A 15,933-nucleotide genomic window follows, 5' to 3' on the forward strand; every position below is an offset into this window, starting at 1 on the left:
TCTTATGAGTGAAAGAAAAAACACACAAAAAAGGTGTGTTCAGGTGAAGTCTTCCTGATTATCACTTCAAACAGAGAGTAGTGTACCAGTCTCTCCCCATATTGCTATCGAAAATACAAATATAGGATATTGTACCAGCCTTTCTCTATATTGCTATGGAATAAACTAAAATGCATCGCAAGCAAGTTAAGGCTGATGGGAAAACAGACACATTGCATTATGTTTGATGTTTGTCCCCACATCTATTAAAAATGCATTTATAGCATTGCATTACATCTGTAGCTTAGTAGGAAATGCACTAAAATGCTTGGGTAAGAGTATTTTGGCAACCCTTTTGCAATTTGGTGCCTGTTATAGTTGCCAGTATCCAGCCCTTATTTGTGAGAATTTTTTTTTTTTTTTGAAGCAAGGTAGTAAAGACAATTAAATGGTGTACCTCCCTCATTATGGACTCCTTGAAGAGGTCTCATGTAGCACTACTGCACATTGCAGGACTGAATCCTAAATAACCTTTAAAAACATATAGTGAATGAGGGGAAGGATAACTTGATTTATTGTTCCTCAGATTTTCTGGGGGTTTTTTTTTACCCTAATATGCTCTAAGGCAGTGATTTTTAACCTTTTTGTTTGCCATGGCACACTTTTTTACATTAAAAAATCCTGTGGCACACCACCATCCCAAAATTTTAAAAAAAAAATCACACATTGTAGCCTAATACAGCATATAAATATACACATACAAACACACACATACTGTATGTATTGTGCTGTTATGCCATGCCTCCTACAAACTACCCCTGCACTGGGAGTAAAAAACAAGCAAAGTTTAAAAAATATGTCACACTGTTGTCAGTCTGCCGTGGCACACCTGAGGATCTCTCACGGCACACTGGTTGAAAAACACTGCTCTAAGGGATGGTTGGCTGTCAGGCCACATGTTGCCCTCTGCGCTAGTGTCTGTGGCCTCTGGGAGAAAAACAGAACAAATAAAGTATACCAACCTTTTTGTGGCTCCAGGAAAAACTAAAAATATGCACTTTGGCTTGAGAAGGCAAAAATAAAAAGGTGGCCACAATTCAAAACAGCACATTGGAGAATAAAATAGCAGACAGAGAATGTCCTACAGCATTACCTAAATCTGTCCCTGCGTTAATAGACTTTTTTTTAGAAAATTGTGTGTTTAATAGGCATAACATTATATTCAGCTTTTAAAAGGTTCGAAAATATTGATCTGCAAACCAGTGTGTTAGAAATTTGGCTATCACTGAAGGGTTTAAAGCTTTTCATCTTCATCAAGTGGAAATATATAGCCACTCTGTTCTTTAGAATTTCAATTTACTGCACTACTAATGGAAATTCAGATTTAACTTACCGGATGAATGCTGGATTTTACGGGATGACACAATGTTCTGACATCAAATGTTCCGAACTCACCTATGTGAAAATGTGAATAAAAATCAGTGAAAAGAAGAAGATACTGTATTTTGATACTTTAGCACAGTGTTTTCTCAACCCCAGTACTCACGTACCCCAAACAGGAACACAGGTGAAATAATCAGCTGATGGGTGAGAGCAGGTTAGTATCTATGGTTACTGATCACCTGAGCGTTAGTTTAGCTTTATTAAAAGCTGTGTGTTGAGGACTGGAGATGAGAAACACTGCTCTAGCACACTTGCAATACCATATTACCCTCTATTGTTTAGACAGGATAGACTCCTTCATTTATATAACTCTATTGTTAAAGGGACATTATACACTCATTTTTTCTTTGCATAAATGTTTTGTAGATGATCTATTTATATAGCCCATAAAGGTTTTTTTTAAAATAAATGTTTAGTTTTGCTTATTTTTAAATAACATTGCTCAGATTTTCAGACTCTTAACCAAGCCCCAAAGTTTTATGTGAATACCGTCAGCTACCTTCTCCAGCTTGCTCCTGTTTGTGTAAAGGGTCTTTTCATATGCAAAAGAAGGGGGAGGGGGGAGTGTCTTATTTGCCACTTGCTGTGGGCTTTCCAGCTACCTTTTCAACAGAGCCAAACTGACAGCTTCTAAGTAAGTTTTTAAACAGTTTTACACTGGATTTTTATATCAGTATCTGTGCAACTTATTCTTTATAGTAGTGTCTATTACATGCAGTTATATGAAAATGAGTGTATACTGTCCCTTTAAATTCCACTCAAGTCAGTCAGTCCTTACTCTGCACACTTGGAAAAGCCAGGTGAGCAGCATCCCCCTCTTTCAGCTACCTGTACAACCACTTTGTATCATACAGACATCGATTTATTTGTATTTATTACATTTTTGCAGTACTCTTTTATACACACAGTTCCCTAAAACCTATTGTTACACTTGTCTCCCTCACTCTTCCCAAAGCTCATTTGGAAAAAACAACATAACAAAAAATACACATATAATTTCAAACATAACTTAGGGTTCAATTAAAACTATTTATCAACTTTTGCAAGAACCTGCAAGCACACAATATGTGCAATTAAATTATACTATTTTGTTATAACAGAAATGTAACTGCTAGTTTACTACGTTATAGGTATGGACCGATAAAGTTTTTTCAGGGCCAATACCGATTATTGGCCACCTTTCAGGCCGATAACAGGGGCCGATATTCTGTGCATTTAAAGTTTTGAAAAAACAAAATTTCTACACAATTCCGGTATAAAACTGAACATGCTTATTAAAATTTTAAACATTAAAAGTAAACAACTGGGAAAAATAAAGTGATAAGGTTTAAAAGTAAAGTAAAAAAGATATAAACTGACAGGCAAAAAAATGATATGCTGGAATATCAGTGCTAGATTTATTTATTTGCTTTAATTTTTAATATGCTCATATATTTACTGGATTGCAAACACCTTCCCTGGTACTGAGGAGTAAACTATAAGTTTCTTATTATGTCACTTATGGGCAGTTTTATACATGTGAAACAACATCAGAACATTGTTATCCACTGCTAGAGAATATTGATACTAGTCTCCTATACTAATAGCTTTCTACTCAAGGTTTGTTGTTGTGGACATTTAATTGATGTGTCTGAACTATAATTTTTTTAAATCTTTTTTTTTTATGCCCATCAAAGGGGGAAATAATATATTTAAATTAAAAAAAATCGTCAAATATAGCAGCTTAAGTGAAATGTTTTGCAAATGTGTACACTTTATCAGAATGCAATAAATAATGTTCTAGTTCTGATAGCAATTAGCAAGCAGATTGATTTTATGTATTGCTGACCACTAGGAGCAAATCAAAAGTAATTTAGCTCTGTGTACTTCAGGGAAACTATGAAGCTTTAAGTGCCACTTAAAGATCACATTTTCCATTTCACAAATCATATTTTTTTTATGCAAGTCCATCTACAGGCCTGCCATTAGGGGTATGGTAGTTGGTAACTGAGCTCCCAGGAACACCTGGGCATGGACTCGGTTATCAGTGCTATTTATTATTAGATGCTATGCTATGTCCAGCTTATATGTGCTATTGATGATTTGTGTGATGATTTGAGTCACTTAAAACTACATAGTTTCCCTGAAGTACACAGAGCTAAATAACTTTTGATCTGCTCCATATCGGTAATATCGGTAAGTCTCCGATAAATCGGTCAACTCCTACTACGTTACATAACTAAGTGTTATTTAAATGCTTATTTCCCTAAGTTATGTTTGAGAAAACTTTACTGTGGCTTTGCATGTGAATATGCAGATTTAAAAGGGACACGAAAAAGTCAAAATTAAACTTTCATAGTTCAGATAGAACATGTTATTTTAACAGACATTTTCAATTTATTTCTGTTATCAAATTTACTTTGTCCTGTTGGTATCTTGTGTTGAAAAGCATACCTAGGTAGGCTAAGGAGCAGCAATGCACTGCTGGAAGCAAACTAGTAATTGGTGGCAACACACATACAAACTTCTCATTGGCGCAACTGATAAAGCAAAGCACATCTACCTACCAAGTAGGGCATTGGAGATGACCTTATAGATTATTGCACTTTTATGTCCATTTAAGCTTTTTGGAGACCAAGAACATTTAATTTGGACGCTTAGTGGCCGTTTTCACTATATATTTATCCCACGTCTGTATAGCTTTGTGGAGTATTTTAGAACATCACAAATAAAACACATAACTATAATAATATTACTATTAATACTAATAATAAAAAAACAACAGCGACAAATATGTTCACATCTATGCCATGAATCAAGTTCTTTGAGTCTGGATCTGTTGGTAATTTTTAAATGAAACCTAATAATGTTTAATACAATAAGAGGGGGTTACCTTTCTTCTTTCTATCCATATTTATTGGTTTGCCCAAATCAATAATGTTTTTTCTTCTTTCCGGTAGTTTTACCATTTTAGCTTTAGCTTTATCCTTTAGCTTTTTTGTCAAAAATATTTTATTTAGTACTGTGGCGATTCTTTTCTTGAAGATATGTGAGGTAGCTCTCTCTTAAGAGTATCTAATAACTCAATGCCCAAGGGTGGTCCTCAATCTTTGTAGGAAAGTCAAAGCCTTTTATGTAGGGCATATTCTGGAAGCACGATACCTCATGCTGCAAGGAGATCTGGGCTCCGTACAAATATATGAGTTTAATTAATACTCCTCTGTGCAATACCCTGCAAAAAAATTGAGAATCAGTAAAAATGCCATTTTTACATAAAGTAAAAAAATACAATAAGAAAAACACTCCAAAGCATTTTCGGATGCTCATATTGCTGTATACTATGTGCCTCTAAACTGATAGTGAAAAGGAAAATCCCATCTACAAATGAACATAGTTGCATTTCTATATTTCAGAAGTTTTCCATTTAAATTAATTTGAAGCATTTGAAACTAAGAAATAAGGAACAATTAAGCGGTACCATACAAATGACTAGTAGGGACGTGCGTTCTACCTTTTAAATATTACTTTTCAAAACATGCGGCCATCCCTAGAAATAATAAAAATAATCCAATAGCAATAATAACAGACTATAGAAGTTTTACAAATATATATATATTATATATATATATCTATATATATATACATATACCCATCATATACTATATATATATATATATATATATATATATATATATATATATATATATATATATAATATATATATATATATATATATATATATATATATTTATATACACAGATACACATACATACATATATATACATATATACATACACACAAAGGTTTTTTGTTTTTTTTAAATAAACGTATCTCGCAAAAATATAGATGGTGCAGCATATGCTATGTGAAAATTACAGATTTATGTATATACAGCACTTCTATGTAATGTATTATAAAATGTGAATACAAACCATAAGCGACTCAACAATCCTAATAGTACAACATTCATCACCATAAACTCTTCAAGGTTCAGATGCTGAAGACATAAACTTGTTTAAGTTATGGATGTAAAGAATAAAACAAATCTAAGATGTTTATAGCATTATAATCAGAATAAATAAATATACAGAATTTGCTTACTAAATGGACAGTAAACAACTTTTAAGTTTTGATAACAAAATTACAGTGGTAATCCTCGTCTACTCCAGTAACAAGTCCAGATTGGCTCCTCTAAATAAGGTGGTGGGAAGAATTGGGTTTTTGGAAAAACAACTGCAGCACATAAAGTGTTAATGTATTTCAAAAGTATTTCACACTCACATAGTATGTTAATTTATTGTAAGACCACAGAAAAACAGAATTTATGTTTACCTGATAAATTACTTTCTCCAACGGTGTGTCCGGTCCACGGCGTCATCCTTACTTGTGGGATATTCTCTTCCCCAACAGGAAATGGCAAAGAGCCCAGCAAAGCTGGTCCACATGATCCCCTCCTAGGCTCCGCCTTCCCCAGTCATTCGACCGACGTAAAGGAGGAATATTTGCATAGGAGAAATCATATGATACCGTGGTGACTGTAGTTAAAGAAAATAAATTATCAGACCTGATTAAAAAACCAGGGCGGGCCCTTGGGCCGGACACACCGTTGGAGAAAGTAATTTATCAGGTAAACATAAATTCTGTTTTCTCCAACATAGGTGTGTCCGGTCCACGGCGTCATCCTTACTTGTGGGAACCAATACCAAAGCTTTAGGACACGGATGATGGGAGGGAGCAAATCAGGTCACCTAGATGGAAGGCACCACGGTTTGCAAAACCTTTCTCCCAAAAATAGCCTCAGAAGAAGCAAAGTATCAAATTTGTAAAATTTGGTAAAAGTGTGCAGTGAAGACCAAGTCGCTGCCTTACATATCTGATCAACAGAAGCCTCGTTCTTGAAGGCCCATGTGGAAGCCACAGCCCTAGTGGAATGAGCTGTGATTCTTTCAGGAGGCTGCCATCCGGCAGTCTCATAAGCCAATCTGATGATGCTTTTAAGCCAAAAAGAGAGAGAGGTAGAAGTTGCTTTTTGACCTCTCCTTTTACCAGAATAAACAACAAACAAGGAAGATGTTTGTCTGAAATCCTTTGTAGCCTCTAATAGAATTTTAGAGCACGAACTACATCCAAATTGTGCCAACAACGTTCCTTCTTTGAAACTGGATTCGGACACAAAGAAGGCACGACTATCTCCTGGTTAATGTTTTTGTTAGAAACAACTTTCGGAAGAAAACCAGGTTTAGTACGCAAAACCACCTTATCTGCATGGAACACCAGATAAGGAGGAGAACACTGCAGAGCAGATAACTCTGAAACTCTTCTAGCAGAAGAAATTGCAACCAAAAACAAAACTTTCCAAGATAATAACTTAATATCTACAGAATGTAAGGGTTCAAACGGAACCCCCTGAAGAACTGAAAGAACTAAATTGAGACTCCAAGGAGGAGTCAAAGGTTTGTAAACAGGCTAGATTCTAACCAGAGCCTGAACAAAAGCTTGAACATCTGGCACAGCGCCAGCTTTTTGTGAAGTAAAACAGATAAAGCAGAAATCTGTCCCATTCAAAGAACTTGCAGATAATCCTTTCTCCAAACCTTCTTGAAGAAAGGATAGAATCTTAGGAATTTTTATCTTGTTCCATGGGAATCCTTTAGATTCACACCAACAGATATATTCTTTCCATATTTTATGGTAGATTTTTCTAGTTACAGGCTTTCTGGCCTGAACAAGAGTATCAATGGACAGAATCTGAGAACCCTCGCTTTGATAAAATCAAGCGTTCAATCTCCAAGCAGTCAGTTGGAGTGAGGCCAGATTCGGATGTTCGAACGGACCCTTGAACAAGAAGGTCCTGTCTCAAAGGTAGCTTCCATGGTGGAGCCGATGACATATTCACCAGGTCTGCATACCAAGTCCTGCGTGGCCACGCAGGAGCTATCAAGATCACTGATGCCCTCTCCTGATTGATCCTGGCTACCAGCCTGGGGATGAGAGGGAAACGGTGAGGAAATACATAAGCTAGGTTGAAGGTCCAAGGTGCTACTAGTGCATCTACTAGAGTCGCCTTGGGATCCCTGGATCTGGACCCCGTAGCAAGGAACCTTGAAGTTCTGACGAGAGGCCATCAGATCCATGTCTGGAATGCCCCACAATTGAGTAATTTGGGCAAAGATTTCCGGATGGAGTTCCCACTCCCCCGGATGAAATGTCTGACGACTCAGAAAATCCGCTTCCCAGTTTTCCACTCCTGGGATGTGGATTGCAGGACAAGTGGCAGGAGTGAGTCTCCGCCCATTGAATGATTTTGGGTCACTTCTTCCATCGCCAGGGAACTCCTTGTTCCCCCCTGATGGTTGATATACGCAACAGTCGTCATGTTGTCTGATTGAAACCGTATGAATTTGGCCTTTGCTAGCTGAGGCCAAGCCCTTGAGAGCATTGAATATCGCTCTCAGTTCCAGAATATTTATGGGGAGAAGAGATTCTTCCCGAGACCAAAGACCCTGAGCTTTCAGGGGTTCCCAGACCGCGCCCCCAGCCCACCAGACTGGCGGTCGGTCGTGACAATGACCCACTCTGGTCTGCGGAAGCTCATCCCCTGTGACAGGTTGTCCAGGGTCAGCACCAACGGAGTGAATCTCTGGTCCTCTTGATCTAACTTGTATCGTCGGAGACCAAGTCTGTATAATCCCCATTCCACTGACTGAGCATGCACAGTTGTAATGGTCTCAGATGAATTCGCGCAAAAGGAACTATGTCCAGTGCCGCGCCCATCAAACCTATTACTTCCATGCACTGCGCTATGGAAGGAAGAGGAACAGAATGAAGTACTTGACAAGAGCTTAGAAGTTTTGATTTTCTGGCCTCTGTCAGAAAAATCCTCATTTCTAAGGAGTCTATAATTGTTCCCAGGAAGGGAACTCTTGTTGACGGAGATAGAGAACTTTTTTCTACGTTCACTTTCCACCCGTGAGATCTGAGAAAGGCCAGGACAATGTCCGTATGAGCCTTTGCTTGTGGTAGGGACGACGCTTGAATCAGTATGTCGTCCAAGTAAGGTACTACTGCAATGCCCCTTGGTCGTAGCACCGCTAGAAGGGACCCCAGTACCTTTGTGAAAATTCTTGGAGCAGTGGCTAATCCGAATGGAAGTGCCACAAACTGGTAATGCTTGTCCAGAAAGGCGAACCTTAGGAACCGATGATGTTCCTTGTGGATAGGAATATGTAGATACGCATCCTTTAAATCCACCGTGGTCATGAATTGACCTTCCTGGATGGAAGGAAGAATTGTCCGAATGGTTTCCATTTTGAACGATGGAACCTTGAGAAACTTGTTTAGGATCTTGAGATCTAAGATTGGTCTGAATGTTCCCTCTTTTTTGGGAACTATGAACAGGTTGGAGTAGAATCCCATCCCTTGTTCTCCTAATGGAACAGGATGAATCACTCCCAATTTTACAGGTCTTCTACAAATGTAAGAATGCCTGTCTTTTTATGTGGTCTGAAGACAATGAGACCTGTGGAACCTCCCCCTTGGGGGAAGCCCCTTGAATTCCAGAAGATAACCTTGGGGAGGACTATTTCTAGCGCCCAAGGATCAGAACATCTCTTGCCCACGCCTGAGCGAAGAGAGAAAGTCTGCCCCCCACCAGATCCGGTCCCGGATCGGGGGCCAACATCTCATGCTGTCTTGGTAGCAGTGGCAGGTTTCTTGGCCTGCTTACCTTTGTTCCAGCCTTGCATTGGCCTCCAGGCTGGCTTGGTTGAGAAGTATTACCCTCTTGCTTAGAGGATGTAGCACTTGGGGCTGGTCGTTTCTGCGAAAGGGACGAAAATTTGGTTTATTTTTAGCCTTGAAAGACCTATCCTGAGGAAGGGCGTGGCCCCTTACCCCCAGTGATATCAGAAATAATCTCTTTCAAGTCAGGGCCAAACAGCGTTTTCCCCTTGAAAGGTATGTTAAGCAATTTGTTCTTGGAAGACGCATCCGCTGACCAAGATTTTAGCCAAAGTGCTCTGCGCGCCACAATAGCAAACCCTGAATTTTTCGCCGCTAATCTAGCCAATTGCAAAGTGGCGTCTAAAGTAAAAGTTAGCCAATTTGAGAGCATGAATTCTGTCCATAATCTCCTCATAAGAAGAATCTTTATTGAGCGACTTTTCTAGTTCATCGAAACAGAAACACGCTGCTGTAGTGACAGGAACCATGCATGAAATTGGTTGTAGAAGGTAACCTTGCTGAACAAACATCTTTTTAGCAAACCCTCTAATTTAAATGAGAAGGAACCTTGGCTTCCCCACATACAGAACATAGTCTATCTGATAGTTCAGACATGTTAAACAGGCATAAACTTGATAACAAAGTACAAAAAACGTTTTAAAATAAAACCGTTACTGTCACTTTAAATTTTAAACTGAACACACTTTATTACTGAAAATGTGAAAAAAGTATGAAGGAATTGTTCAAAATTCACCAAAATTTCACCACAGTGTCTTAAAGCCTTAAAAGTATTGCACACCAAATTTGAAAGCTTTAACTCTTAAAATAACGGAACCGGAGCCGTTTTTATATTTAACCCCTATACAGTCCCTGGTATCTGCTTTGCTGAGACCCAACCAAGCCCAAAGGGGAATACGATACCAAATGACGCCTTCAGTAAGCTTTTTCTATGTATCTGAGCTCCTCACACATGCATCTGCATGTCTTGCTTCCCAAAACAACCTGCACAATAGAGGCGCGAAAATGAGGCTCTGCCTTATGATTAGAGAAGGCCCCCAGTGAAAAAGGTGTTCAATACAGTGCCTGCCGGTTATTTTTACATAATTCCCAAGAATAAATAAACCTCCTCAAAACTATGAAGTATTAAAAATGCTTATATATCAATCGTTTTAGCCCAGAAAAATGTCTACCAGTCTTTAAAGCCCCTTGTGAAGCCCTTTATCTATTTTAATAAAAATAGGCTTACCCGGATCCCATAGGGAAATTGACAGCTTCCAGCATTACCAAGTCTTGTTTGAAATGTGTAATACCTCAAGCAGCAAAAGTCCTGCTCAGTGTTTCCCCCAACCTGAAGTTAATTCCTCTCAACAGTTCCTGTGTGGAAAAGCCATCGATTTTAGTAACGATTGCTTATATTCATTTTCCTCTTACAAACAGAAATCTTCATATCCTATTTCTGTTTCAGAGTAAATTAGTACATACCAGCACTATTTTAAAATAACAAACTCTTGATTGAAGAATAAAAACTACAGTTTAATCACAAAAAACTCTAAGCCATCTCGCTGGAGATGTTGCCTGTACAACAGGCAAAGAGAATGACTGGGGAAGGCGGAGGCCTAGGAGGGATCATGTGACCAGCTTTGCTGGGCTCTTTGCCATTCCTGTTGGGGAAGAGAATATCCCACAAGTAAGGATGACGCCGTGGGACCGGCACACAACATGTTGGAGAAAATCTTGTAATTACAAGTGTTTACTGAATCTTTGTTTTTCTGGTTAATATAACAAGAAGTTGCAGTTATAAAGGAACAACCTGAGCAGATTCCAATTAACAATGTATTTCAATAAGGAATTTCAAAGCTTTTTTTTACTTTTACTATTATGTTAGTAAATATTTCTACGATAGTTTTCCTTCCCTGTTTTAATTGAGGGTCTAGACATAATTAAGTAAGAACACAAAATTTGTTCTGAAACTGCTCCATAACAATAAGTTAGATTTTGAGTAGAGCCCCATCTGACACCACCTATAAAAGATATGCCATTTTATACTATGTCACCACCCAATGGCATTTTCCCGCCAGCATTGACAGTGTTTTTTTTCATACATTGCGTGTTTTGAATTCAACAGCAACTGTGCCAGCATTGAATCCAGCACAGTACAGTAAATATGTGCTTTTAAGCCCTACGTGGCATCTTTTATAGAATGATTTGAATTAAAGGACAAAATACTCATATGCTAAAAATAACTTGAAAGTGATGCAGATAACTGTAAAAAGCTGACATGAAAATTCCTCCCTGAACATCTCTATGTAAAAAGGGAAGATATTTTACCTCAAAATGTCTTTAGCTCACCAGATTAAGTGCTTTGGTAACATACCTTCAGCTACTGTCCAGCAGCAGTGTTAAGGTCAATACATTGCTTTGATCACATAATATTTCACTGAAATCGTGTGAGATTTCAAAGTAAACCTCCTTAAACTGAATAGGGAAATAACATGCAAGTCCCTGGTACAAGTATCCCTCAATTGGCTGCTCAAAGTCTCTTTGCAGTGTGAATACTTAGGAAGTTTTGTGGTAAATAACTTCCCTTTTTTAAATAGAGATGTTCATGTGATATTTTCTAAGCCAGCTTTTGACAGCTATGATGTATTACTTTCAAGTGCTTTAACATTCGGGTATCAAGTCCCTTTAACAGTATTTATGATGCCCATTGACCTCCAGCACAGTAAATGTGTGCTTTTAAACCCTACAAGGCATTTATAGAATAATATTTAGTAAAGCACATACTAAGGTAGTTTATTGACTATACTTTTGAAAACTAATTGTTGAGCTAATAAATAATTTTGTGCAGGAGAGTGCAGATCAGACTTTATGTCACTCTTTAAGTTCTCTAGATGTAACTCCATCTACAGACTCTCTCTAACTTGTCTTCCAACCCATATTACAACTTATATTTGAGAAATTAATTATGTAAGAGAAATGCTTATATTTAGGTCACAAAAAAGGATACTGGAAAGCTTTGCAACAACAATCCATGAGACGCAGGATTAAACTTGCAGGCACCCAGAATCTTCACAGATAAAAGTTCCTATGATTGGCTGACTAGGTAAAGAGCAGTGAGTTTCTGTTTGCTACAAAAACCAAGAAAAAGCATTATTTGTAGATGCAATATAAAACACTATTGTAAATTAATTAGAACATCATATATTAATTGGCATATTAATATTTTGTGAATATGAATATTCCGATGTTATACTTGACATATAAATTATAGTGAAAATCCAATTATTGCATGTAATTGCACAATTTATGTTACACAAGGCTATGATTACAATTGGAATAATAAAAGGCTATAATTTTTCATTTATACAGCATTTCCAATCTATGGAATATAGCAGACTGAGCAAAACTTTTATTAGCCAACATCCCTTTTAGAGAACACAGCACCATTAGGAAAATATAGAACAGTTTGGTATCACAGAAAAGGGGAACACTTCCAAATTCAACTTCCTACCCCAGCTGTAAACCAGAGCCACCTTTTCACCCAGATTATACAGAGAAAGAAGCAAACAACCAGAAATGAACAATTGCTCAGTAGCTTGTACCAGCTTTTAGCCCAATTGTGCCTTTCACAGAGGCGGCCATTTCCTATGTATATCAGTCTGATCAACCTAAAAAGGACAGTCCCGTTTCAAAAATACCAGGCAATCCCCCACTAACAATGAAAACGGCAACCCCAAACAATTGTTTTTGCCTTCTGTGGGCTTCGTCAGTAAGAAGCAACCATAGCCCTTTAGATACACTAGGCAGGGAGTCCACATCTCGTTTCCCCCATAACCCTTAAGGAGACTTTCACCCATACTGCCTACTAGGCAAAAAGACGGATGATGTTAAAGTGAAAGTAATCCTAGGATTTTACAAACGCTGGATTTACTATTGAAACAAATAATAGGGCACTTTCATTCATGAAGTATAAGATACTTCATGTAGAAAGCTCCTTTATTTGATTCAATCGATCGCCGATCTTAGCTCCTACAAGCAGCGCATGGCTAAAAAAATTTTTGACTAAGAGGTGACATTTTTCACATCTTAGCCAATAGCCATGCGGTAATCCGACTCCCCATGGGCGCCAAGCCGGAATTTACCAGCATGGCTAATGGTCTAAGAGGTGAAAAAGTCACCTCTTAGCCAAAAATATGTTTCAGCCATGGGCTGCTTGTACCCAAAAAATTCTTTCGTGATTCAGATTGAGCATGAACTTTTAAGCAACTTTCTAATTTACTCCTATTATCAAATTTTCTTCATTCCTCTTGTTCTGTTTATTTGAAATGCAAGAATGTAAGTTTAGATGCCGGCCCATTTTTGGTGAACAACCTGGGTTGTCCTTGCTGATTGGTGGATAAATTCATCCACAATAAAAAAGTGCTGTCCCAGAGTACTGAAACAAAAAAAAAAGCTTAGATGCCTTCTTTTTCAAATAATGATAGCAACGAGAATGAAGAAAAATTGATAATAGGAGTAAATTAGAAAGTTGCTGAAAATTGCATGCTCTTTCTGAATTACAAAGAAAAAATTTTGGGTTACAGTGTCCCTTTAAGGACTCCCCACGACCTCAGCAGAGGTTGTAGGCTGTCATGTGAGCGAGACATAGTAGACACCCTGGAGTTTGAATAAACCAAACAGGGTTCTGATACAGGTTCTGAAAGGCCTTTAGATAATTGCAGGGGGGGGGGGGGAACAAAATTTATCAACACTATTTTGAGATTGTTTGCAAAAAAAAAATGACAAAAGGAATAGTTGACATATGACATGGAATGAGGCTGGGACACTTTCATAAAAAGGTGACTAAGGTTGGTGTCATGTTTGGTTAAGAAGAACTGGGGATTGGTAATTAGGCATGAAGAATTTGAAATTGTAGTGGGTCCCCATCTCTTCCTACTTAGTGAAGTACATTTTGGTACAATTGGAATGATATTGTTAAACCCTATTATGAAGAAAGGAGAATACAGCAGGTTCGTGGCATTGTTAGACAATGCTTATCTAGGTCAGAACAAACAGGTGGGAGGCTTATGATGGTTGGGGTCATGTGGTAAAGTTGAACAAGGCATTGGTGGTTTCAACCTGGTACTCTGCAGGCAGCAGATGTGATAAGATCCCTAGGTGAAATAAAGATGCAAGATAAAGCTAGCCTAAAAAACAGAATTTATGCTTACCTGATAAATTACTTTCTCTTGTGATGTATCGCCGTCCACGGATTCATCCTTTACTTGTGGGATATTCTCCTTCCCAACAGGAAGTGGCAAAGAGAGCACACAGCAGAGCTGTCCATATAGCTCCCCCTCTAGCTCCACCCCCCAGTAATTCGACCGAAGGTTAGGAAGAAAAAAGGAGAAACCATAGGGTGCAGTGGTGACTGTAGTTTAAACAAAAACACTACGTGACTTAATAGCCAGGGCGGGCCGTGGACTCGATACATCACAAGAGAAAGTAATTTATCAGGTAAGCATAAATTCCTGTTTTCTGTTGTAACATGTATCGAGTCCACGGATTTCATCCTTTACTGTGTGGGATACCAATACCAAAGCTTTAGGACACGGATGAAGGAGAGGGAACAAGACAGGTTACCTTAACGGAAGGCACCACTGCTTGTAAAAACTTTCTCCCAAAAATAGCCTCTGAAGAAGCAAAAGTATTGAATTTGGAAAATTTGGAAAAAAGTATGCAGCGAAGACCAAGTCGCTGCCTTGCAAATCTGTTCAACAGAAGCCTCATTTTTAAAAGCCCATGTGGAAGCCACTGCTCTGGTAGAATGAGCAGTAATTGTTTCGGGAGGCTGCTGGCCAGCAGTCTCATAGGCCAACGGGATGATGCTTTTCAGCAAAAGGAAAGAGAGGTAGCAGTCGCTTTCTGACCTCTCCCTCTTACCAGAAAGATAACAAACAATGAAGTTGTTTGTCTGAAATTCCTTAGTTGCTTGTAAATAGAACTTTAAAGCACGAACCACCTCAAGATTGTGTAAAAGACGGTTCCCTTCTTCGAAGAAGGATTAGGACACAGAGAAGGAACAACAGTTTCCTGGTTAATATCTTCTTATTAGACACAACCTTAGGAAGAAAACCCCCCCCCGGGTTTGGTACGCAAAACTACCTTATCTGCATGGAAAAACCAGGTAAGGTGAATCACACTGTAAAGCAGATAACTCTGAAACTCTTCGAGCAGAAGAGATAGCTACCAAAAACAAAACTTTCCAAGATAAAAGCTTAATATCTATGGAAAGTAAAGGTTCAAACGGAACCCCTTGTAGAACTGAAAGAACTAGATTCAGACTCCATTGCGGAGCCACAGGTCTATAAACAGGCTTGATTCTGACTAAAGCCTGACTAAACGCTTTAACGTCTGGTACCTCTGCCAGACGTTTGTGTAAAAGAATAGACAAAGCAGATATCTGTCCTTTTAAGGAACTAGCTAATAATCCTTTCTCCAGTCCTTCTTGGAGAAAGGACAATATCCTGGGAATCCTAATCTTACTCCATGAGTAACTCTTGGATTCGCACCAAAAAAGATATTTTCGCCAAATCTTATGGTAGATTTTCCTGGTGACAGGCTTTCTAGCCTGAATCAGGGTATCAATAACCGACTCAGAGAAACCACGCTTTGATAGAATTAGGCGTTCAATCTCCAAGCAGTCAGACGCAGAGAAATTCGATTTGGATGTTTGAAAGGACCTTGTATTAGAAGGTCCTGCCTCATTGGTAGTGTCCGTGGTGGAACAGATGACATGTCCACTAGGTCTGCATACCAGGTCCTGCGTG

At 38.4% G+C, this 15,933-nt stretch overlaps 1 protein-coding gene across 1 annotated transcript in view; it reads right to left on the reverse strand.

Moving 5' to 3' along the window:
* The window catches only part of NEPRO (nucleolus and neural progenitor protein), a 100,472-nt gene that overhangs the window by 36,487 nt on the left and 48,052 nt on the right, over nt 1–15,933 (reverse strand). Inside the window, 8 exon segments of the mRNA XM_053707795.1 lie at nt 1,373–1,434; nt 4,295–4,447; nt 4,450–4,495; nt 4,498–4,633; nt 5,335–5,412; nt 12,132–12,172; nt 12,174–12,209; nt 12,211–12,245. Coding sequence (XP_053563770.1) covers nt 1,373–1,434; nt 4,295–4,447; nt 4,450–4,495; nt 4,498–4,633; nt 5,335–5,412; nt 12,132–12,172; nt 12,174–12,209; nt 12,211–12,245 — 587 coding nt within the window.

Source organism: Bombina bombina, chromosome 3 (assembly GCF_027579735.1).
Source record: "Bombina bombina isolate aBomBom1 chromosome 3, aBomBom1.pri, whole genome shotgun sequence".
NCBI classification, from domain to species: Eukaryota; Metazoa; Chordata; class Amphibia; order Anura; family Bombinatoridae; genus Bombina; species Bombina bombina.